General features: G+C 43.4%; 1 protein-coding gene across 17 annotated transcripts in view; it reads left to right on the forward strand.

The window, feature by feature from the left end:
• The window catches only part of LOC131445330 (ryanodine receptor 3-like), an 89851-nt gene that overhangs the window by 18518 nt on the left and 51958 nt on the right, over nt 1-19375 (forward strand). For 11 of the 17 annotated variants that reach the window (XM_058616327.1, XM_058616319.1, XM_058616329.1 and 8 more), the window contains exons 2-20: nt 591-710; nt 3510-3614; nt 4424-4444; nt 6834-6848; nt 7336-7410; nt 7552-7630; nt 8104-8216; nt 9180-9279; nt 9602-9695; nt 10536-10610; nt 11019-11175; nt 11830-11994; nt 12435-12556; nt 13314-13494; nt 14408-14543; nt 16217-16312; nt 16543-16661; nt 17481-17614; nt 18875-19116. In XM_058616327.1, coding sequence (XP_058472310.1) covers nt 591-710; nt 3510-3614; nt 4424-4444; nt 6834-6848; nt 7336-7410; nt 7552-7630; nt 8104-8216; nt 9180-9279; nt 9602-9695; nt 10536-10610; nt 11019-11175; nt 11830-11994; nt 12435-12556; nt 13314-13494; nt 14408-14543; nt 16217-16312; nt 16543-16661; nt 17481-17614; nt 18875-19116 — 2149 coding nt within the window. The remainder of the gene's footprint in view (nt 1-590; nt 711-3509; nt 3615-4423; nt 4445-6833; nt 6849-7335; nt 7411-7551; nt 7631-8103; nt 8217-9179; nt 9280-9601; nt 9696-10535; nt 10611-11018; nt 11176-11829; nt 11995-12434; nt 12557-13313; nt 13495-14407; nt 14544-16216; nt 16313-16542; nt 16662-17480; nt 17615-18874; nt 19117-19375) is intronic. The other 6 variants (XM_058616325.1, XM_058616334.1, XM_058616333.1 and 3 more) reach the window with 2 other exon arrangements.

The following is a 19375-nucleotide window of genomic DNA, read 5'->3' on the forward strand; positions in this document are numbered from 1 at the left end:
GACACACAGTTGCAGTTATGACACCTGCCTTTGATTAAAAAATACATTTTATTCATATTTTCTACAGCTGGTGTAAAATATTTACAGCATTTATCTTCTTGTTGTGATGTTACATAAGCGGTGTTTAGAATGCTAGTATGACTGCAGATAATAATTACTTAAATACAATTTCACACATATTTACTAATGCAGCATCAGTCAAGTCATTTTCTCTTTCACATGCATAAATGCATTCATTTCCAGAGGCCATTATTTACTTTTAATGTACATATAAACATTGAAGTCAATTACCTTATCCTCATTTATGCCACATAAACAGAGTAAACAGCCCCGGAGGAGATTGGTTTGACTCAAAGGGATCAGCCATGGTTGTGCGTTTGATCGCAGAGGAAGCCCAACCCCCCCCACCCACCTCCTCAACAGCCGTGTTTGTTTAATACGAAGATGCTGATAATCACGATCACAATTTCAGTAACGGTGGTTATAATGGTGATGTTTTGAAGCAGCGTTTGGATGGGTTCGCTCTCTCTCAGCGTGTGACGCACACACACTCACAGACATAAAGACTGAAATCAATTTTGTTTTGACAGGATGACGAAGTGGTGCTCCAGTGCGTGGCCTGCATCCAGAAGGAGAATCGCAAGTTCTGCCTGGCCGCTGAGGGTCTGGGCAACAGGCTGTGTTACTTGGAGCCCACATCTGAGGCAAAGGTAGGTGCATATAGACTGACTGACTGACTGACTTTGATGTTCACCGATCTGGAAAACATTCACTGCAGAATGGAGACGCACGTCACTGCTGTTGGATGAATCTGCTCAGCTCTTTGATCAAAAATAATCTTGCTGCAATTACATAATCTGCACACACAACAGGTCACATCCACCTAAGTCACCTTGTTGTGTTTTTCTCGGTTCAGGGACAATTCTGACACCCTCAGATGATCCTTCCCCTGAAATTACGAGCACGTTTGATGGATCGTTTTATGAACAACGCAGCTTTATTGCAGCTGAGCGGTTGTGTTTTTGCTACTAAGTGCAAAGTTTTAATGACTTCATTTTAATTGTTGGCCAGTGTAATCAATGTGGGCTGCCACAGCCAGACCAGAGAAACTAATCCAGATTCAGCAACATCCTCAACCCTGTTGGCTGTTGGAGAGGATCTGAGTCATCTGTCACCGGCTCCTGCTGCTCTGCTGCTCATCTGCAATTTTGACTTTTTAATCAACAATAAGGAACCATAATCCCTTAATATTAACCTGAGATTAATTTCCCTCACACTATGACACCAGGCAAATGCAGTGTGTTTAATGAGACACAGATGCTCTTTTCAGGGATGCAGGGAAAACACGGGAGAGATGGCTCACAGAGTAAAAAGGAATGAGATTATTTTTACATGACGCCATAGATTCCCCTGCTCAATGCATTCTCTCCTTTCAACAACCCCCCCTTCTTACAATGGAGTTCTGTCTGTGGTGGGGAAGGCTGGGTGGGGTATTGGGCGCAGAGGGAGGGGAGGTTTTCACCCTATATTGGATGGTAATTATACCTGACAGGCATGGTGGATGCTCTCCCTGTCGAGCACTTTGTCTTCATTGCCTGCTGTTTTTATGAAAAGGCATCAACCGACGACATAGAGGTAGAAAAAGCCCAACATGGCAATTTAGGAATAGGCCTGGACGACTGAATGATTTGGTGAAATACTAGCGATGGGGCACAGAACCAGGACGAGAGGATGAGGTTGATTTAAAGTATAACAGGTTAAATGCCAATGGTTGATCTACGACAGGCAAATCTCGCCTGTCAGTGACTCAATATTGTGTCCCCTGTTTGGAATGATTCTTTTTTTGTGAATTAAGAAACTGAGTGACCCATTGATATATTGTATGCAAAGTGTTTGTTTCATCATTTCTGTATGGCTTCACTTAATGATTTTAGCCGCTCTTCCAATTAAGCTGCAGAGGAGCTGTATTGTCCCAACCCTGTCTCGGGAGACAGAAATAGAGATGCAATCTATCCCGGCCCATCCTTTAGCTACACACTCATTCCCGCAACACAGGAATGGTAGTAAACCAGGGCATGGCCAAGCTGCTTTAAACTGACTTTAACCAGCAACTGTATATGTTTGGACAAGAAAAGCTTGATTTACTGTCTTTCATAATAAACAAACCATTAAAGTTGGTGTCTAAATGTTGTGACTGTTACACCGGGATATGTTCTAACTGTGTTGTGTAAAGTTTGCAAATGAGGTTATATTCACCTGTGTGAGTTGGTCCAGTTATGGAGGAGTTGAGGTGTTGAGTAAGGAGGCCAGGGAAGTTGTTTTGGTCACTGTCATTAATCTTGTAGCCGTATCCAACACTATCTGCATCCTCGCTTCCCCCATTCTGCCAGTGATGTTTCCCTATCCTCTCAAGTGTTGTCCTGGTGCTGCCCCGGTTTTAGGAGGCAATTATTTTTCTAATCATTCTCTGTCCAAGGCTTGAGCACACACTGACCATAGAGCTCTTGATCTGCTCATGAAGTACCTTTTAATGAATGTACTTGCTCACTCCATTAAAGCAAACTTAGTTCAAGTGCAAGTGGGCATCTATTCATTATATCCCAATGGATTCAGGGAGAGAGTTTTATTTTATTTTTTTCATTTAATGTAAAGGTTTTAACCTTATGTTAAACCCATTAAATCAAAATGAGTTTTGATGGACAAGTACCAATTGTACCAATAACAAAGGGTCATCATTGGTAGGTGACACTTTTCTGAAGCAGCTGCTGTCAAATGCTCACTTGAATGTTGCACAGCACACGTGCCACAGCATACAGATGCTTTACTTGTCCTACACTTGATAAGAAAAGACAATATGCCAAATAATAATGGTAAGTGTCCAATTTGTCCTTCTTGTCTTGGAAAATGTGATAGTAAAAAGTCGAACTATCCCTCTTTCCAAGAACAAAACATGAAGCTAGCTTAGCTTAGCGCTAGCCTTCAGCTAGCTTAGTTTAGCGCTAGCCTTCAGCTAGCTTAGTTTAGCAGCTGGAAAAGGGTTGAAACAAACAACCAAGGCTCATAGAACCTTTTGAAACGTTAACAATGTAGTGTTTGCACTTTTTATGCAGGCTAAACAAAGTAAAAAGCAATAAGTTGTCCAGTTGTTTCACCCTGCTTCCAGTCTTAACAATAAATTTAGGTGAAAGACTGTACCTTTAGGTTCCAGCTGTCCACTATTGCAAAGCACCCATTTAAAGCTGCAGTCATTACGATTGATTTTCTTCTTTAATAATTTGGCTTTTAACTAATGTCCCCTTTTTTTTTTTTTATCTTGTTTTAGATTTTCTATTTTCAAAAAATCTAAAAAGGTGGCTGCATGGCGTGGTCCAGGCACCTTATAGCGGTGGTGTTTGGCTCTTTGTCCAGCCTGAGGTCCTTGCCTTATTATGTCAAGCACTTGACAGTTTGACTGATTGATTGATATATATGTTGTTTTTAATCTGAGACCCACTTTTGTGTTGTTGCAGTATGTTCCTCCAGACCTGTGCATCTGCACGTTTGTGCTGGAGCAGTCTCTGTCGGTGCGGGCCCTTCAGGAGATGCTGGCTAAGAGTGGACAGAACAGTGAAGGGGTGAGTGATGCTACACACTACCACGCACGCACACACGCACGCACGCACACGCGCACTTCCACACTTCAGCTCTACATAAATCATCCCTGTGTCACGTACATGTACTGTATGTCAATGGTCTGTATTCCTATTTAAAACATTAAGTATTTAACATTTCAATTAAGTCACTATTTTGTTACTATATAGAGGTCAATAAGCATAATATGCCTATAATAGTGACCTTATCATAATATTGTGATATCATGAACGCACACAGAACACTGAAGCCCTTGCCAAGAAAGCTTAGTTTCCATATGTGGATCACTACAAAAATCTAATATCCTTTTCCTTGGACCATAACGTGCAGAAAATGTCATCAAAATACGTCCTGAGTTATGCTGCACAGACACACATATGGGGCACAAAATATCCTTCTTGGCAGAGATAGTGAAGGGAATACTTTGACATTAATGTTGCTGTATCAGAAGTGCACCAGGCACTTTAGCCCAAGCCTCTAAGGAAAGCAGCATCATTTATCTACATCCAAAAACCTAAAGGAGAAAAGCTGACAACACACATTTTTTTTCCAGTTAACGTTATAATAAAAGTAAAAAGGAGAGTTCGGTGGAGGGAATCTGCATATAATCAATACAATGTAGCTGAATTTGTAATCAACACTCATTCATCATTGTATTCTCTGCTCCTGTTTCAGTCATCTTCTTGCAAGTGTGTTTCCCTCTCTTCCTCATTGTTGTGACAAGATGTTTAACTCTCCCGTCTTTTCTTTATCTTCTACTTTCTGTGTATAATCTCCATCCTCTGCATGATAGACTTGCGGCCCGGATCGATGGGTATGTTCATCACTCATAACATTCTCAATTCAGCCATAATGCATGACACAGTAGATCAGACACAATACCTCCTCTGAGCTAGTTCTGTTTGTCTACTATAGCATGTTATCATCCGATAGTCTTTGCATCGGAACTGTAGGAATCCTGGTTTATGCAAATGCAAATAAACATATAGATTTTTTTGTGAACACTGGGTGAGTAGATTGTGTTTGAGCTCCGGCATAGCTGACAGAGACAAATTGAGTTTGGTATAGACTTCGCCAATAAGGTTTCTCACAAATATCAGCTCTCGCACATCTCAACTTCCACTGCTGGAGAACTAGAGCGGCACTGATGCTGGATTAGCGTCAGATTAACTATTAGTCTCATCCTCGGGGGTTTTAGATGGATATTCATCACAGTATCAATTGTTTCACCCGCCTCACAGGATTAGCTTTCATTTGTCGCAGTAGCCTCTTCTACTCATCTTTAGCTGGACACTATGAGATGATGCAAACGGCTGAGAGCAAGATTTCTTGACTGAGACAGGACGTGATCATGAGTGATTTAGTTAAATGAAAGCAAATACAGTCTCAGCATTACATGGAATCTTTGAACCTTTTGAAGACACGTTGATCACAGTGAGGATTTCCATAAATCGTCTGTTGTTAGTGCTCATATGTGACTTCTGAGGTAAATGGATGTGTCAGAGCTGGAGCTGCATAATGAGGAAAGTCAAAACCATTGGTTCCATCGCTGTTGTGGGAAGCATAAGAGCTACACGGCAGGGAATTATGAGCTGCAGCAGAGAAAAAGGGGGTTTCAAAAATGAAATGCTAAATTAAAGCTCAAATGGATCAACCTCATCACCCTTGCACCAGCACCTTTTAAGGTCATTAACAAGTAACAAGTGTACAAAGTGTGTTACTATATAACTAAATTGTTTTTCCAGTTGTACTGTGGACAAGGATTTAGGCAAATATCTCAGACACCCTTAGATGGTGGCTCGGATCGGACCCACAGTGCATTCATACTATTCGTATTTATCAGTTTTCGATCTTGTGTATCTACTCACCATTCAATCTGTGCTGAAAGTCACCAGCGGAAGCGCCGTTAAAGGGGAAATGGAGGTTGAAAATGTCTTGCGAGTCTCTGAAATCAATACATCATTGAACAGATGGGCTTATCAATCGACAGTGGCTGAAGCTGGAAACCCATGCTGTTTTAGCTAGAAGGCACAGAAACACACACACACACACAGGGAGGACCTGTAGAGACACCACACTCATTGCTAGTGTAAATGCCAAACTCCATTTAGCTCAGCTTCCGAAAGAGAACACCTCTCATCTCATCCAAAAAGTACTGACCCATTTGATTTGGCATGATGAACTCAGTCTGTCAAAAAGACAGAGCTGCTCTGCCGACGTCTGATGTGCTCGTGTTTCTCCTGTGGTTGCTGCCACCTCTTTGTCTTTCAGCTCGGTGTTATTAGCTTGTGGCTCTTCTTCTCACAGCCTTTTATTGAGAGAAGCCGCAACACCGCAGCCATGCACGCATACAACGCAGGGCTCACAGATCAGGAGCCTGTGTCCTGCTAAATGTCAAGTCTTTATACGGTTAAAAGGATGTCACTTGTGGTCAACAGCAGGACCCCAGTTCATAGCCCGTTTTTGTTTTTTTCCTCTCATGTCCTTGATCCGATAATCTTCCCCTCTATGGTTAATTGAGCCAAGTGTAATACGGTTTGTGAAGGTGTGCTGAATCACTGATATGAGACACAAAAAGACCCTCGCTGTGCCCGATCTGTGCACTGCTCTTCTCAGTCACGGGATAACGAAGTGAGCAGGGGATGTGGGTTTTATTGGTTGTGGTGACTGCAGCTGGATGTGCCTCGCTGCATTAATCTCAGTACCCCAGCCAGCGTGCAGCAGTACCCAGAAGCACAAAAGAAGTTTGGAAGCTGGTGCAGCAGTTTGCGCGACACAACTGCATCAAAACACAATTTGGCTATTGTCCCAGCAGCCAATAACGAGGCAGGGGATAGAGTAAGAGAAAGGAAATGCAATAAAAGAGAAAGAAAGAGAGGATGTGTATGGAAGGGTTGCCACGATATTTTGTAAACAGAATATCATTAGTATCTTGTAGTGCTTGTAGTTTCTATTTAACATATTTATGGTTAAACAAAGTTGTTTGGCATCATTTCAGACATAATATCTTAATCTTGTGCCATCTTGGCATTTACATTGTCTTGTAAATGCCAAACACTTTCCCAAATCCCTGTCAAAAACAAGACTTTTTGTTAATCACATTTGGCCCCGAGGAGTTTCATGGATAAAATAAAGGACAGGAAAAGGCTCGAACAACAGTAGTTTTAAATAACGACACTCTTTTTCACTTGAATGCTTCCTAGAGGCTGATAAGGAAGGTGAGTAGTAGTAAAAGACAACAAATCCCTTCTGCATCTCGACGGGTAGAGATATCATTCAATCCCCTTCCTGCATCTTAACTGAACCCCATCAATGATGGAGTCTCCCCTTGCTAATGTTGACATTGCAACGGACCGTAGTAGCGCATCCTTCCCACATTCCTGCCGTCGGAGTGGTGGAAAGATGACCCGGTATCCTGTTTTCACTCAGGGATACAGGTGCCAGAAACACCATCTCCTGTGACAGTTCAAATTGCATGTCTTCATTGGTGAGATGGAACCTCAAACCCTGCTCAGGAGATTATGTGTCTGAAGCTTGAGGTCATCGTTGTCAGCGCGTTGCTCCTTGCCAAGGTCAACATTCAGTCCCAGAGGTCGGGGTGTAGATTGAGGCAGTTGGAAGGAGCTCTTGTGTCTGGAGCCTGAGCCGTAACGTAACCGTGTGTTTGTGTGCATTTTTTTTGTGTGTGTGTATTGATTTTTCTAGGCAGCACAGAGTGGCGGACACAAGACGCTACTGTACGGACATGCCATCCTCCTGCGACATTCTTTTAGCTCCATGGTAAGAGATTGAACACTTAAGCATTGGACTTAAGCATCATTACCAGCGCTAGCAAGGGTCACCTGCAGAGGAGCATGTGTGGGGCTTGATAAGTGTGTTGCAGCTCTGTCTCATATGGTTTTTGTTGTGCGTTGACCACAGTACCTGGCCTGTTTGAAGACATCAAGGTCACAGACTGATAAGCTGTCTTTTGATGTCGGCCTACAGGAAGACTCAACAGGTAAAAAAGAAAAAAGCTCTGATCCAGTTTGCTTTTATCTTCCTCTTCTTTTCTTCTCACTGTCTCTGCATCTGGCCCTTTGTCACTATCGTCCTCCCTGTACCACGTTTGTTCATGTTAGAATTTCACTGTGTCAGTTAATGTTCCCTGTGTAGCGCATGTAGCACATGTAGTGTTGTGTTTTGATTTTTTTTTTTTTTCCAGTGATGATTACATCTTTGCTGCTCATTTGTTCCCTGTCACGATACCTGGACATTACTTCTCATCTCTATTATAATTTAATTCATCACGTTTTTGCTCTCGATGAACAGTCAACTCAAGATTACTTAAATGCATTGTTGCCATGGTGCTTTCAAATTAGCCCAGGTTGTCATTTCAGCCCACTCTGGCTCTTTTATTACATTATTAGTAATTACAGAATACAGAGACAGTGCATATGTGTCGTTCATGTATATGATTTTCTGTGCGATTAGGGGAGGCCTGTTGGTGGACAATCCACCCTGCCTCCAAACAGAGATCGGAAGGAGAGAAAGTGCGCATTGGTGATGACCTCATCCTTGTCAGTGTGTCCTCAGAGCGATATCTTGTAAGTTTATTTTGTGTTGTTTCATATTGACACTGCAGCTCAGATGTGTGTGTGTTTGCATAGTGTAGAGGTCTTAGTACGAGAGTATCAACTCTGCTTCCACCGATGTGAAAAAATATATAAAATAAGTTTATTATTATCCTCTAAGGGGCCACACGGGGGCTTAGTGCTGTTGCCTTTGCAGTAAAAAGAACCAGGTCCAAACAAGGGCCTTTCTGCATGGAGTGTTTGCATGTTCTCCACCTTTTGTGTGGGAGTTTTCTCCGGATTCTCTGGCTTCCTCCCACAGTCGAAAAAGCATGCAGAGGTGAACTGGTCACTCGAAATTGACTGTAGGTGTCAGTGTGAGAGTGAATATAATAATAATAAAACTATGAATAATGGTTACAGTCACCACCTCGAGGGTCACGACCAGATGACCTTACAGTCGCCAATGTCAGCACGTTCGTACGTCACCCACAAAGTGGTGTGTGGGGGACAGGCAGCACCTGAAGCAAAAGACGATGAACAGCTGCCAAATTATTTCTGTCACATAAACACTGTGGACAACACACACACACACACACGGCACACACATGCACATCAGTGCAGCCTCCCAGATGGTATAAATCCCTAGACATCCATCTGCTAGTCAGCTTTATCTTTCCCTCATCACTCAGTGATAACCGAGAGTTTTCCACCGAGTGTTTCAAACCGTTTGCTAAATTTTCATCTTGAATCATTTGATCCGTCCCAAGAGACAATGTGTATTTGTTGTCATGCCCGTGTCGAGAGATTCGACAACACAGACTTCTTAAATTAGTCATTATGGGACATGTTTGTGGTGATAGATTCTTTTCTTTTATGTAACACAAAAATGCAGCTAAAATCAATTTTAAACAGACAACCTTTGACACTTAAGTCCATGTACTGTAACTTAAATGGATGTTATATAAATATTCAATCTTTCCTTGTGTCTGGCAGCACTTATCCATCTCCAATGGCAATATCCAGGTGGATGCTTCCTTCATGCAAACCCTGTGGAACGTCCATCCTATCTGCTCCGGCAGCAACATAGAGGAAGGTAGAGACTCATAAATGAACCCACAAATCTTTTCATTGTTTTAAAAGCCCCCAGAGATTTATTGTACCTTTTATTTAAGTGATCAAATTCAAAGAATTACACTTGTGCATGTGTATAATTCACATAACTGGAGGATTGTATCCAAAGCTCTTTCTTCTTCTCTCAGAAAACCTAAAATGCAAAACTGCTCCATATATCCATGACCCACTTTTGTGATCTAGATAGTTGCAGTTTGCAGGTTGAGATGACAAATATCCCACAACAAAAAGCCATGTCATGATTCAGCATATCAAAAATCCTCTGTTTTTTCCTTTCCCAATAGGCTACTTGCTTGGCGGTCATGTGTTGCGGATGTTCCACGGACACGACGAAGTACTCACCATCCCGGGGTCGGACCAGAGTGAAGAGCAGCAAAGGTTTTGAAACACAAACAAACTCGATTACACTGCAGCATTGATGTGTCGGCATGTAGCACATGACGAGCTCAGTGACCGGTGAGTTACGTGTGGCACTTTAGCGGCCGTGTGATTTCACAACGGTTCCCGTGAGTGGTGTAACACGCAGCTCTCCAGGACGCCAGAGTAGTGGCTGAATTATTTTTATCAACAGTATCAAAAGTTAGTGCCAACACAGGTAAGGTAGGTCACAGAGTTGTAACACAATGGGCTGGAAGTGGGTCAAAACAGCGGACAAGGCCCTCACACACACACACATACACTGTGAGAGAGGGAGAAAGAGAGCGACAGAGTCTATTTTTAGAACAGTGAATGGCAAATATGGGGGCAGGACTAGATATTAATTTCCAGCTTTGACTTTTCTCCCAGACTTGTCCTTGAGATCCAGCAGAAGCAGCGTGGTTCTTCAGGGGTCTTATATTTTTATGGCGCAGATCAAACACACTCCAGGCTGTCAGCGTGGGGAGGGGGGGGGAGATGAGCGGCCCCCCTTTATCTTTGGACCCAGTCACCCTTATCACCGATAAACATAGTAGCTCTGAGTTATCGGGGCACACGTGTCTCTGTTTGAAGGATGAAATCTGTAGAGTAAATACAGATCCTGTCTGTGTGTGTCTGTCTGTGATCGTGTGCGTGTCTGAGTTGAACATCCTCATCGTGAATATCACGATGACAAATGAGGGTAAACAAGTGTTGCCCTTCTAAGCGAGGAATGGATGACCTTAAAGAGTATCAGTGGTGATTAGATATCGAAAGCATCCACAGACAGATCACCCACTCACGCTCCTCTGGCATCCCCAGGATAGTCAACTATGAGACGGGTAAAGCCGGCGCCAAGGCCAGGTCCTTGTGGAGGCTGGAGCCACTCAGAATCAGGTGGGTTATTTTTCACATGACCTGGTATCTGTTCCGTTCCTTTCACTATTTTTCATTTCCCATCATTCTCCTTTTTTTTTTTCCCTATTTCACACTGTCTGCAGTCTTGCCATTTTTCTCTTTCTCTACACCCATTGTTCTTTTCCTCTCTACCCCTCCTTTGATTTAACGCAGCACTCTGGCATCTCCCTTGTTTTTTCCTCCTCTGCTCTTCCTTCTTCCCTCTGACCCTCTCTCTATCTCTGTCAGGTATTTAATCCGAGTGAAATAAAAGCGAGCTGATTAGATTAACGAAATGATTTCAGCTCACTTGTAGTGTGTTGTGTTTATATCAGCTAATTAGTCTTTATGAAATGCATTTCTCAGTGTATCCTTTTGCACATGTGCCCTCATTTTGACCTTGAGCAGCTGGAGTGGGAGCCACATTCGCTGGGGCCAGGCTATTCGCCTGCGGCATCTGACCACTGGTCACTATCTGGCTCTGACTGACGACAGAGGGCTGGTGCTGCAGGATCGGGAGAAGTCCGACACTGTCGCCACAGCCTTCTGCTTCAGAGCGTCTAAGGCAAGGACACACACACACACACACACAGATACAAAGGCACAATCACACATGGATGTATGCACTTGACTGCCTGCTTTTTCTCAAGGTGACTGGTTTCACACCAAATCAACCGCCATTATATGCCGCTGTGAAGGCGTTACACACTATCTTTTCTCATCGTGTACAAATGTATTACCCACTATCTTGGGACTGAAAAAAAAATCAGAATTTTCTTTAGTCAAGGACAACGAGAATTGCAAGAGTTATTCAATGAAAGCTTCGCCATTTAGGTTAATTTTGCTGATCCTGCTGCCTCTCAGTGAAGCAACCATTTAGCTGTACTCTGTGTAATGGAGTTCAAGATATAGCCTCTGATTGTGAGCAAATTAGTGACCCTTTCATTGTTGATGTAAAGCGTGTATTGTAGAATTAAAGTGAAGTCATTTATCATGGTTTGCATTCATCCTAATAGCAGAACAAATACAGTCGCTGTGTTGGCTGCAGCCTTAAACAGCAGATGACGTTTTGGTTGGTGGTTTGATTTTGAACAGATCTGCGTGCAGCGTCTTTCTTTGTGCGCACATTCTGTACTGTGTGTGTGTGTGTGTGTGTGTGTGTGCTCCTTTCACAGCGACAGCTTGGACATGTTCATTGTCTCTTCACCCCCTTGTGCAGGAGAAGCTGGAGCAGAGCCCCAAGAGAGACATCGAGGGCATGGGGGTGGCGGAGATCAAATACGGGGACTCGCTCTGCTTCATCACGCACATGGCCACGGGACTCTGGCTCTCCTATCAGGCACCTGATGTCAAATCGGCCCGTCTGGGTCCCCTCAAGAGACGAGTGAGCGGCGGCAGAACCCATAGCACACACCGTTTTTTATCATCTTCCACTTAAAATGCAAAGCGGACAGAAAAACAAATAAGATTAACAAATGAATGAGATTCCTTAGAGCACATAATTACTTTCAGGGTAATGAGCTGATTGAGTTAAAATGACTGTCTGTTAGTTTTTTATGTCTCCCTAGACTAAATATAAACCTTGTCCCTTGGCTACTGTGACAGGAGTGATAATGTGATAGAGGTGTGTCTGTGGTAATGTGTTTGACAATGTGTCCTCCATGTAAATGCGGCCAGATAGCCTGTAGTGTCAGCACCTGTGTTCCAGACATTATGGCTTAGTTTTAGTCCTCATTAAAACACCCCCCCCCCCCCACTCGTCATCACCTCCTAGCACTCGTCTCACACTGTTTCTCATTCTCATTTTTGTCGTTTGGTCTCAAGGCGTGCCTACACTCTGAAGGTCACATGGATGACGGCTTGACCCTGCAGCGCTGTCAGCATGAGGAGTCCCGTGCCGCACGCATCATCCGCAACACAACTTTACTCTTTAACCGATTCATCAGGTTCGTGGAATGGAATAAATGCTGCGCGTTCCCTCGCTTGGTGAACGCCACGACATATATTGTCCAATTAGCCACTTTATTATCCAGTCTTTGGTGAAGTCACAGACGAGCCACATTAGAGATGGCGGAGTTAATACAGATGATTTAACAAGAGTCCCTCGGAAGTCACCTCATCATTAAATTATAGCTGGAGCCTAAATCTGAAAACCTCTATAGACTCTCAGACGTATAATGATATAGCGTCCCCGCAGACTGTGCACACACACATTGGAGAGTTCTTGGCACGTGTGTTTCGACTGAGTAGGGTCGGGTGGGGGGGGGGGGCTATCATGCATGTCACACAGCCGGCTGGGAAAAAAAAAAATGAGCGGAGGCTTCCTCTGTTCTTATTTGTCATCAAATGGCCCGTTGTTCCCCTGGGTTGAGCTCAGTGGCACTCATGTCGGGAAAACACGTGAGAGTCTATCAGGCTCCCCTGCGGCCGTGACACATACTTCTACCCACACCCCTCCCAAGCGTACAACAAGAGCTATTTTTAGCACGCAAGCAGAAATCACTATTTCAGCATGGATGAACCTGTGGGCTAAACATCACGTTAGTCATCTCAGCCTCCCAATTACAGCATTCGCACCAGAAATTAAATGTTGAATGCAGCACAAGATCACAGACGTCAGTGGGGACTGATGATGCATCTAAATGAGGGGTGTTCTTGTGAATACTGATGTGTCCCTGTGCTGGTTCTGTCTTGCCCTCCCAGAGACCTGGACTGTCTGGGTGTCAAGAACCGGACACTGGTTGCCTTGCCGGTCGAGGAGGTGCTCCAAACTCTCAACGACCTCATCACCTATTTCCAGCTCCCCGACGCTGAGCTGGAGCACGAAGAGAGGCAGATCAAGCTGCGCTCACTCAAGAACCGACAGAACCTATTCAAGCAGGAAGTGAGTACCACCGTCTAGAACGACGCAGTCACTCATAGTCCATGATAGTTCAGTTCATAAGAGTGCGAGTGGTTCTGCACTGCAGCAAAAATGTTAAACCCAGAGTGAAGGGCTGTGATTGAAAGGACTGAATATGAGTGAGGAGTGAGCCAAGAGCAATGACAACACTGCAAAAGACAAAGTACAAAAAATCACTTGGTTCTTTTTTCGGTGCATTTCAATGCTACTTTGTAGGGAAGCACTGCGTTGGAAGGTATCAGCAGTTTTGGTGCTATAAGTTTTCCCGAGGCTGGCACGAGTGCACTGAAGCTTTCTGCTAAGCGTCTCGGACCCAAATTGCTTTCATCAATTACAAAAATGTCAGCTGCCTCACTGAAGGGGGGGCCCTGCGATAGCCACTATCCAAACTCTTCCTAATCCTCACAGGCTACAACACCGTGTCACCATATCCTCAGGCCAACATACATAAACGTGATTGAATTAAGTGGAATCATAAAATAATCATCACTATTTCAAAATCATGCATGATCCAGCCGTTCATCTTACACCATTTATCTGTCTCACCAAGTTAATACACCAAAATAGCACATTGCTATCCCAGCCCTAATACTAATTTACATTTAGAAGGTCAATTTGTCACTGCGCTCTGCTGACCAGTGAGTTTTCCTGCCTTGGTATTGTAAATCATCTGAAAATGTATATTTTTCACATTTCACACCCTCCATTTAACACACAGAGTATCTGATCACTATGGATATTTCTCTGTAGTATAGATCACATCACAGCCACCAAATGGGGGACACTAGGTGTGCCACGGGGCTGCGTTAATGATGTCCCACATTACTTTTCACGTTACGTTTGTGCTTGAATGAATACATTTTAATCTGAAGTTGCGCCTTTGTGTATTTCCAAGGGCATGCTGACGCTGGTGTCCAACTGTATCGACCGTCTGAACGTGTACAACAGTGCTGCCCACTTTGGGGAGTGTGCCGGGTCCGAGGCCGGAGCAGCCTGGAAAGATATACTGAACCTGCTGTATGAGCTGCTCGGTGAGAATCTTATCACACACACATATATACACACAAACTCAAACTTGTTTTTATATCTTAGGGAGGACGACTTCCCTAGCCCCTTAACCTAAACCCAATTCTAACTCTAACCCTCAAAAAACCCTGACAGAACCTGAGGACCAGCCAAAATATCCTCACTCCCTTTATAGTTTATGTTTATTCTCACAAAGATGCCCATACTAGAACACACTCAAACATCAGCAGTTTCAGAAATCAGATTCTGCTTTATTTGGACCCAATGAGGACTACAGGTCCTGACAAGGTCAATGTTTATTCCAGAAGGTCCTAAAGAGATAACAAGTACAATCTCACACACACACAAAATTCCTCACTGTAATCAATCACTTAGACAAGATTCCTCAGGATAATTTCAGGATGAAGGAGCTGCAAGTGTGGGGCAACTCACTGGTGACCTGGTATTTACAGATGTCTCACCCCGAAGGATTTCATTTTGAGGCTAACAGAATTCAAACAGCCTAACAAATAACACACATGTGCACACATCGTAAACGCTCCCCTCCACATCTGTAATACTCACAAACATTCTCTCATTGTTGGGCAAAAGCTTCCAGGGGGGGGCACAGCAAAATCAGTCAACACGCACACAAAAACGTGGGTGTCCCCAACTGACCAGATGGCCTCTTGACCACTGTGTGTCAATGTTCATCACTGTCTTTGCCGTTTTCTCTCGTGTTTACTCGCTCCTTGCCGTGCGTTTTATTTTCCCACACACACACAATGTCATCAGTCAGCCTTTTCAAACTCGCTTTAACCTCCTTCTTTCCTGGCAGATTATGCTCTGTCAGATATTGAAGTATCACTAAAAATGACCTGGCAGGGAACAATATAAATGTATATTTGTTTTGCTCTCCAGCTTAATATGGAAATCCTGCTGTTATGCATCTGACAAACGCAGTTCCCCCAAACCCCCCTTGAATATGCCCCCCTCGCTTATGGCATAAAAAATGCTTTGCTGAGCCAAGAACAAGTGTGTAGATGAGAATTTCTTGCGGTCATGTTTTGGATGTGTCACATTTTGGAGGCAATCATTTTGATAGCCTGCATGTGATGTGCGTCTGTCTTGTTGTCTTGTTGTCATGCTGCAGCCCCTCTGCCCTGCCCTCCAAGTGTGTCCTTCAGATTCTTATTTACACCGATTTCACCTTCCAGCTCCCATTAGAGGTCCATCCACGTCTCTCCCTTCCTCCATTCCCTCCTCCGCACACCTGCTCCTGCGCAGTGCTAAGTGGATTTAGGATGCCTTTTTTTTCTGTCCGTCTGTCCGTCTGTGAACAGTGACCACGTCTTTTGTGCTAGTACACATGCGGATGTGTTCTTTTGCACGTGTTTATGCTTTTATTTTATTTATTTTTTATTGATCAAAATTGGCTGGTAAATAAGTCAGTACAAAATGTCTTATTAATAGCTATGTTTATGGAAAATCATCCATCCTGTTTTTTCCCCTTGTGTCGTTCCCTGTTGCGTCAGTTTCTCGGGCATCTTTGAAATTTGCATTTCTAAGGGAGTGAAAGTAACACAGCTCCCGCTTATAGGCCTTTGATGTGCGTTCACAGTGTAGATTTTTTGGGTGACGGTTGGTTGCTTTGTGAATAACAGCGCACCCATCTTTGCACTGTCCTCCTGTCCTGCAGCGGCGCTAATCCGAGGGAACAGAAACAACTGCACCCAGTTCTCCAACAACTTGGACTGGCTGGTGAGCAAGCTGGAGAGACTGGAGTCGTCCTCGGGTAATCTTATTGTCATTCTCTCACACACTCTTAAGAGCCCAGTAAGACAGCCTAATGCGAGACGGTGCATTTTCTCTGACTGAGAAAAGACATAAATGTCAACTCCAGGTGATGTCAACATGGTTATGTAAAAATAGATTGTTTCCTAACACGTGTCTTTGGCGAGTGTTTTCTGTGTTGTCTTTTCTCACTGTGGACGTTCTTTAATTGACACAATTGTGGCTGTGCAGGCATCCTGGAAGTCCTGCACTGCATTCTAATTGAGAGCCCGGAGGCCCTCAACATCATCCAGCGAGGACACATCAAGTCCATTATATCTCTGCTCTATAAGCACGGACGCAACCACAAGGTGAGCAGCAGGTTGTGCGGCTACAGTGAAAGCGTTAATAATGACCAGCATTGCCGTGATATTACACAATGACACACATGTGATTCATCTTGTGCATAATTTAGTGCATTTTTCTTAAATGTCAGTTCCATTAAGTGGAATATCACAAATCACTTGGTTGTTGTCAGAAATTATACTTTACTTAATGAGGTTGACACAGATTCTGCCTGTCTCCAGTTTTTTTTCCTCATTAGGCTCCCCAAAGTGGTTCATGGGCTGTACATTAATTTCCATAACAGTTCCCTATGGGCCTGTTTGTCACCGCTTCTCCTCTTTAACTACTAATTCTTTTCGCTTACCTTATACCGGCAGACAAACTTCTATCCCTGACAGAAGCAAGCAACCCCGAGGGTTTTAGTTGCAGCGCGTCCGCATCACACGAATCAATATGCTTTCCAGTGAAATTAGATCAGGAACGAGCAGTCAGCTGTCCTGCGTCATAAATCAACTTAAATGTCGTATCACTTTGCCACAGGAACGGGCAAAAAGGACCAACGCTAGAGAAAAGATGCTCGTCAAGGCTTGTCACCCTCGACTGAGCTCCCCAACTGAACATCAAAGGGATATAATTGGACGCTGGATGTTTTCTCAGAGTAATTAAGCAGTCGTTGCCTGAACAGACAACATCTATAGGACAGTGAGATAATTATGCCCAGCATTTTCTGAAGTGCTACAGGGTCATTTTCAGGGTTCAAGTGTGATTAGTTATGGAGGTTTGTGCTCTTCCTCATGATATCATTGCCTGTTTTCCACTCTGGTGTCTCCTCTTGTCTTTTTCAGATTTTGGATGTGCTCTGCTCACTCTGTGTGTGTAACGGCGTAGCAGTGCGAACCAATCAGAACCTTATCTGTGATTACTTGCTTCCCAAAAGAGACCTGCTGTTGCAGACCCAGCTGGTCAATGACGTCCAGAGGTAAGAGAGTCGTGCATACACCAGGAACAATGTGCTCTTCTGATGTTTAGAGTTTATACACACTGTAAACAATTAGGGTCTCATTTGGTGAAATGCCAAGTCATTAAAATGTAACTAAACCCTGTGTGCTGACGCTAATTCCTTACTTAGATACCCATATACACCAGCTTTTGCCTGAAAACAGGTGGTTAGGGGTTTAGTTACACCTTGAAGGACCTGTGACTACTGGGTTAAAAATACTAGTTAGTTTCCAAATAATAGTGTGCTAAATTGAGTTGCTTTTAACAACTTTATATGCGGTCTTACTGCATATAACATATAAACACAACAAATATTTAAAGTTTAGCAGGAGCTACACCAGTAACTGATTTTACTGTTGTGGCAGATGTGTGTGTTTTTGAATGACTGACAACTGAACCTTCAAAATAAGTATAAAATCATTAATTATGGTTCACAGTGACAGACGTTGAGCCTCAAAATTAAAGCCAGTTTTAAAGTTGTGGCTAGTTGAGGTCTAGATTAAAGGTCTAGTGTGTAACATTTAGTGTAGCACTGAAACTGAATACACAACGCATGATGTTTGTGTATAATTGCTTTAAATTAAAAATTGTTTTACTTTATGCTTTGAGATGTCCCTGTGCCAGATTCTGTTTTTAAATGAATGGTAAGTGTTTAAATATATTAGCTAGCAGCAAAATGCATCAGCGGAATTTTAAAAAACAATTATGCTACTAGCTAAGCAAGCTTAGCATTTTCATTTGGTAAAATATGTAGTTGTTCGTTATTTCTATGTAGCGTAAGGCCACATTTTTTTTGGATTTAATCTCTCACTGTACAGCTGGGCTTATCGAGCAATACGATAATCGAAGGGAAACTTTGGCAGAAGTTACCTGGCGAGGGAGTTTACAGTGGGATAATAGCAGAGAAAGCTATGATAAGAGATGCCCCATCCGCGTTCAATGCGTAGACTTTATGCACTTTAGAAAGGCTAAATGTCCTTGAAGAAGCATTTTTGTTGAGGTTTAATCACATTGTTGTGTTGCCACTGAAGTAGTGATCTGCTGTCTTTTCTTTGCCTCAACTCTCTCTAAACACTTCCTAAACACAATGTATTTGAAATAAATTGAATGAAGTGATCCATGGCAGGGCAGGTTATTTAATTAGCTTTTAGGAAAAAAATAACATTGACTGAATGAATGTAACAATTGTCTGTTGCTCTGAGGGACATCTAAATGCATTTGTGCTTCATTTCATTGCCAGCATGAGACCAAACATCTTCCTTGGGGTCAGTGACGGCTCGGCGCAGTATAAGAAGTGGTACTATGAGCTGATTATCGACCAGGTGGACCACTTTGTCACCAGCGAGCCCTCCCACTTGAGAGTCGGCTGGGCCAACACGAAAGGATATGCTCCCTACCCAGGAGGAGGCGAGGGCTGGGGGGGCAACGGAGTGGGAGATGACCTCTACTCGTATGGTTTTGATGGACTCCACCTCTGGTCTGGTCAGTATGAGGAGGAAAACACGTCATATGTATGTGTGGGGCTGAGATCATGATGAGCTAATGCAATAAAGATTAGCGTTAAATCTTGGGTGAAGCCAGGCTGTGTCTCGACAGAAATTTTCCCAGAGCGTGTTTTTACAAATATTTGGGGTTAAGGTTAAGGTTAGCTTAAGGTTAGGGTTAAGCCAGTACTAGTTATGGGTAAGAGTCTCCAGAAAATGAATGTAAGTCAATGGAAACCAAACTCTGTCTCTGTGTG

This window comes from Solea solea, chromosome 18 (genome assembly GCF_958295425.1).
Source record: "Solea solea chromosome 18, fSolSol10.1, whole genome shotgun sequence".
NCBI classification, from domain to species: Eukaryota; Metazoa; Chordata; class Actinopteri; order Pleuronectiformes; family Soleidae; genus Solea; species Solea solea.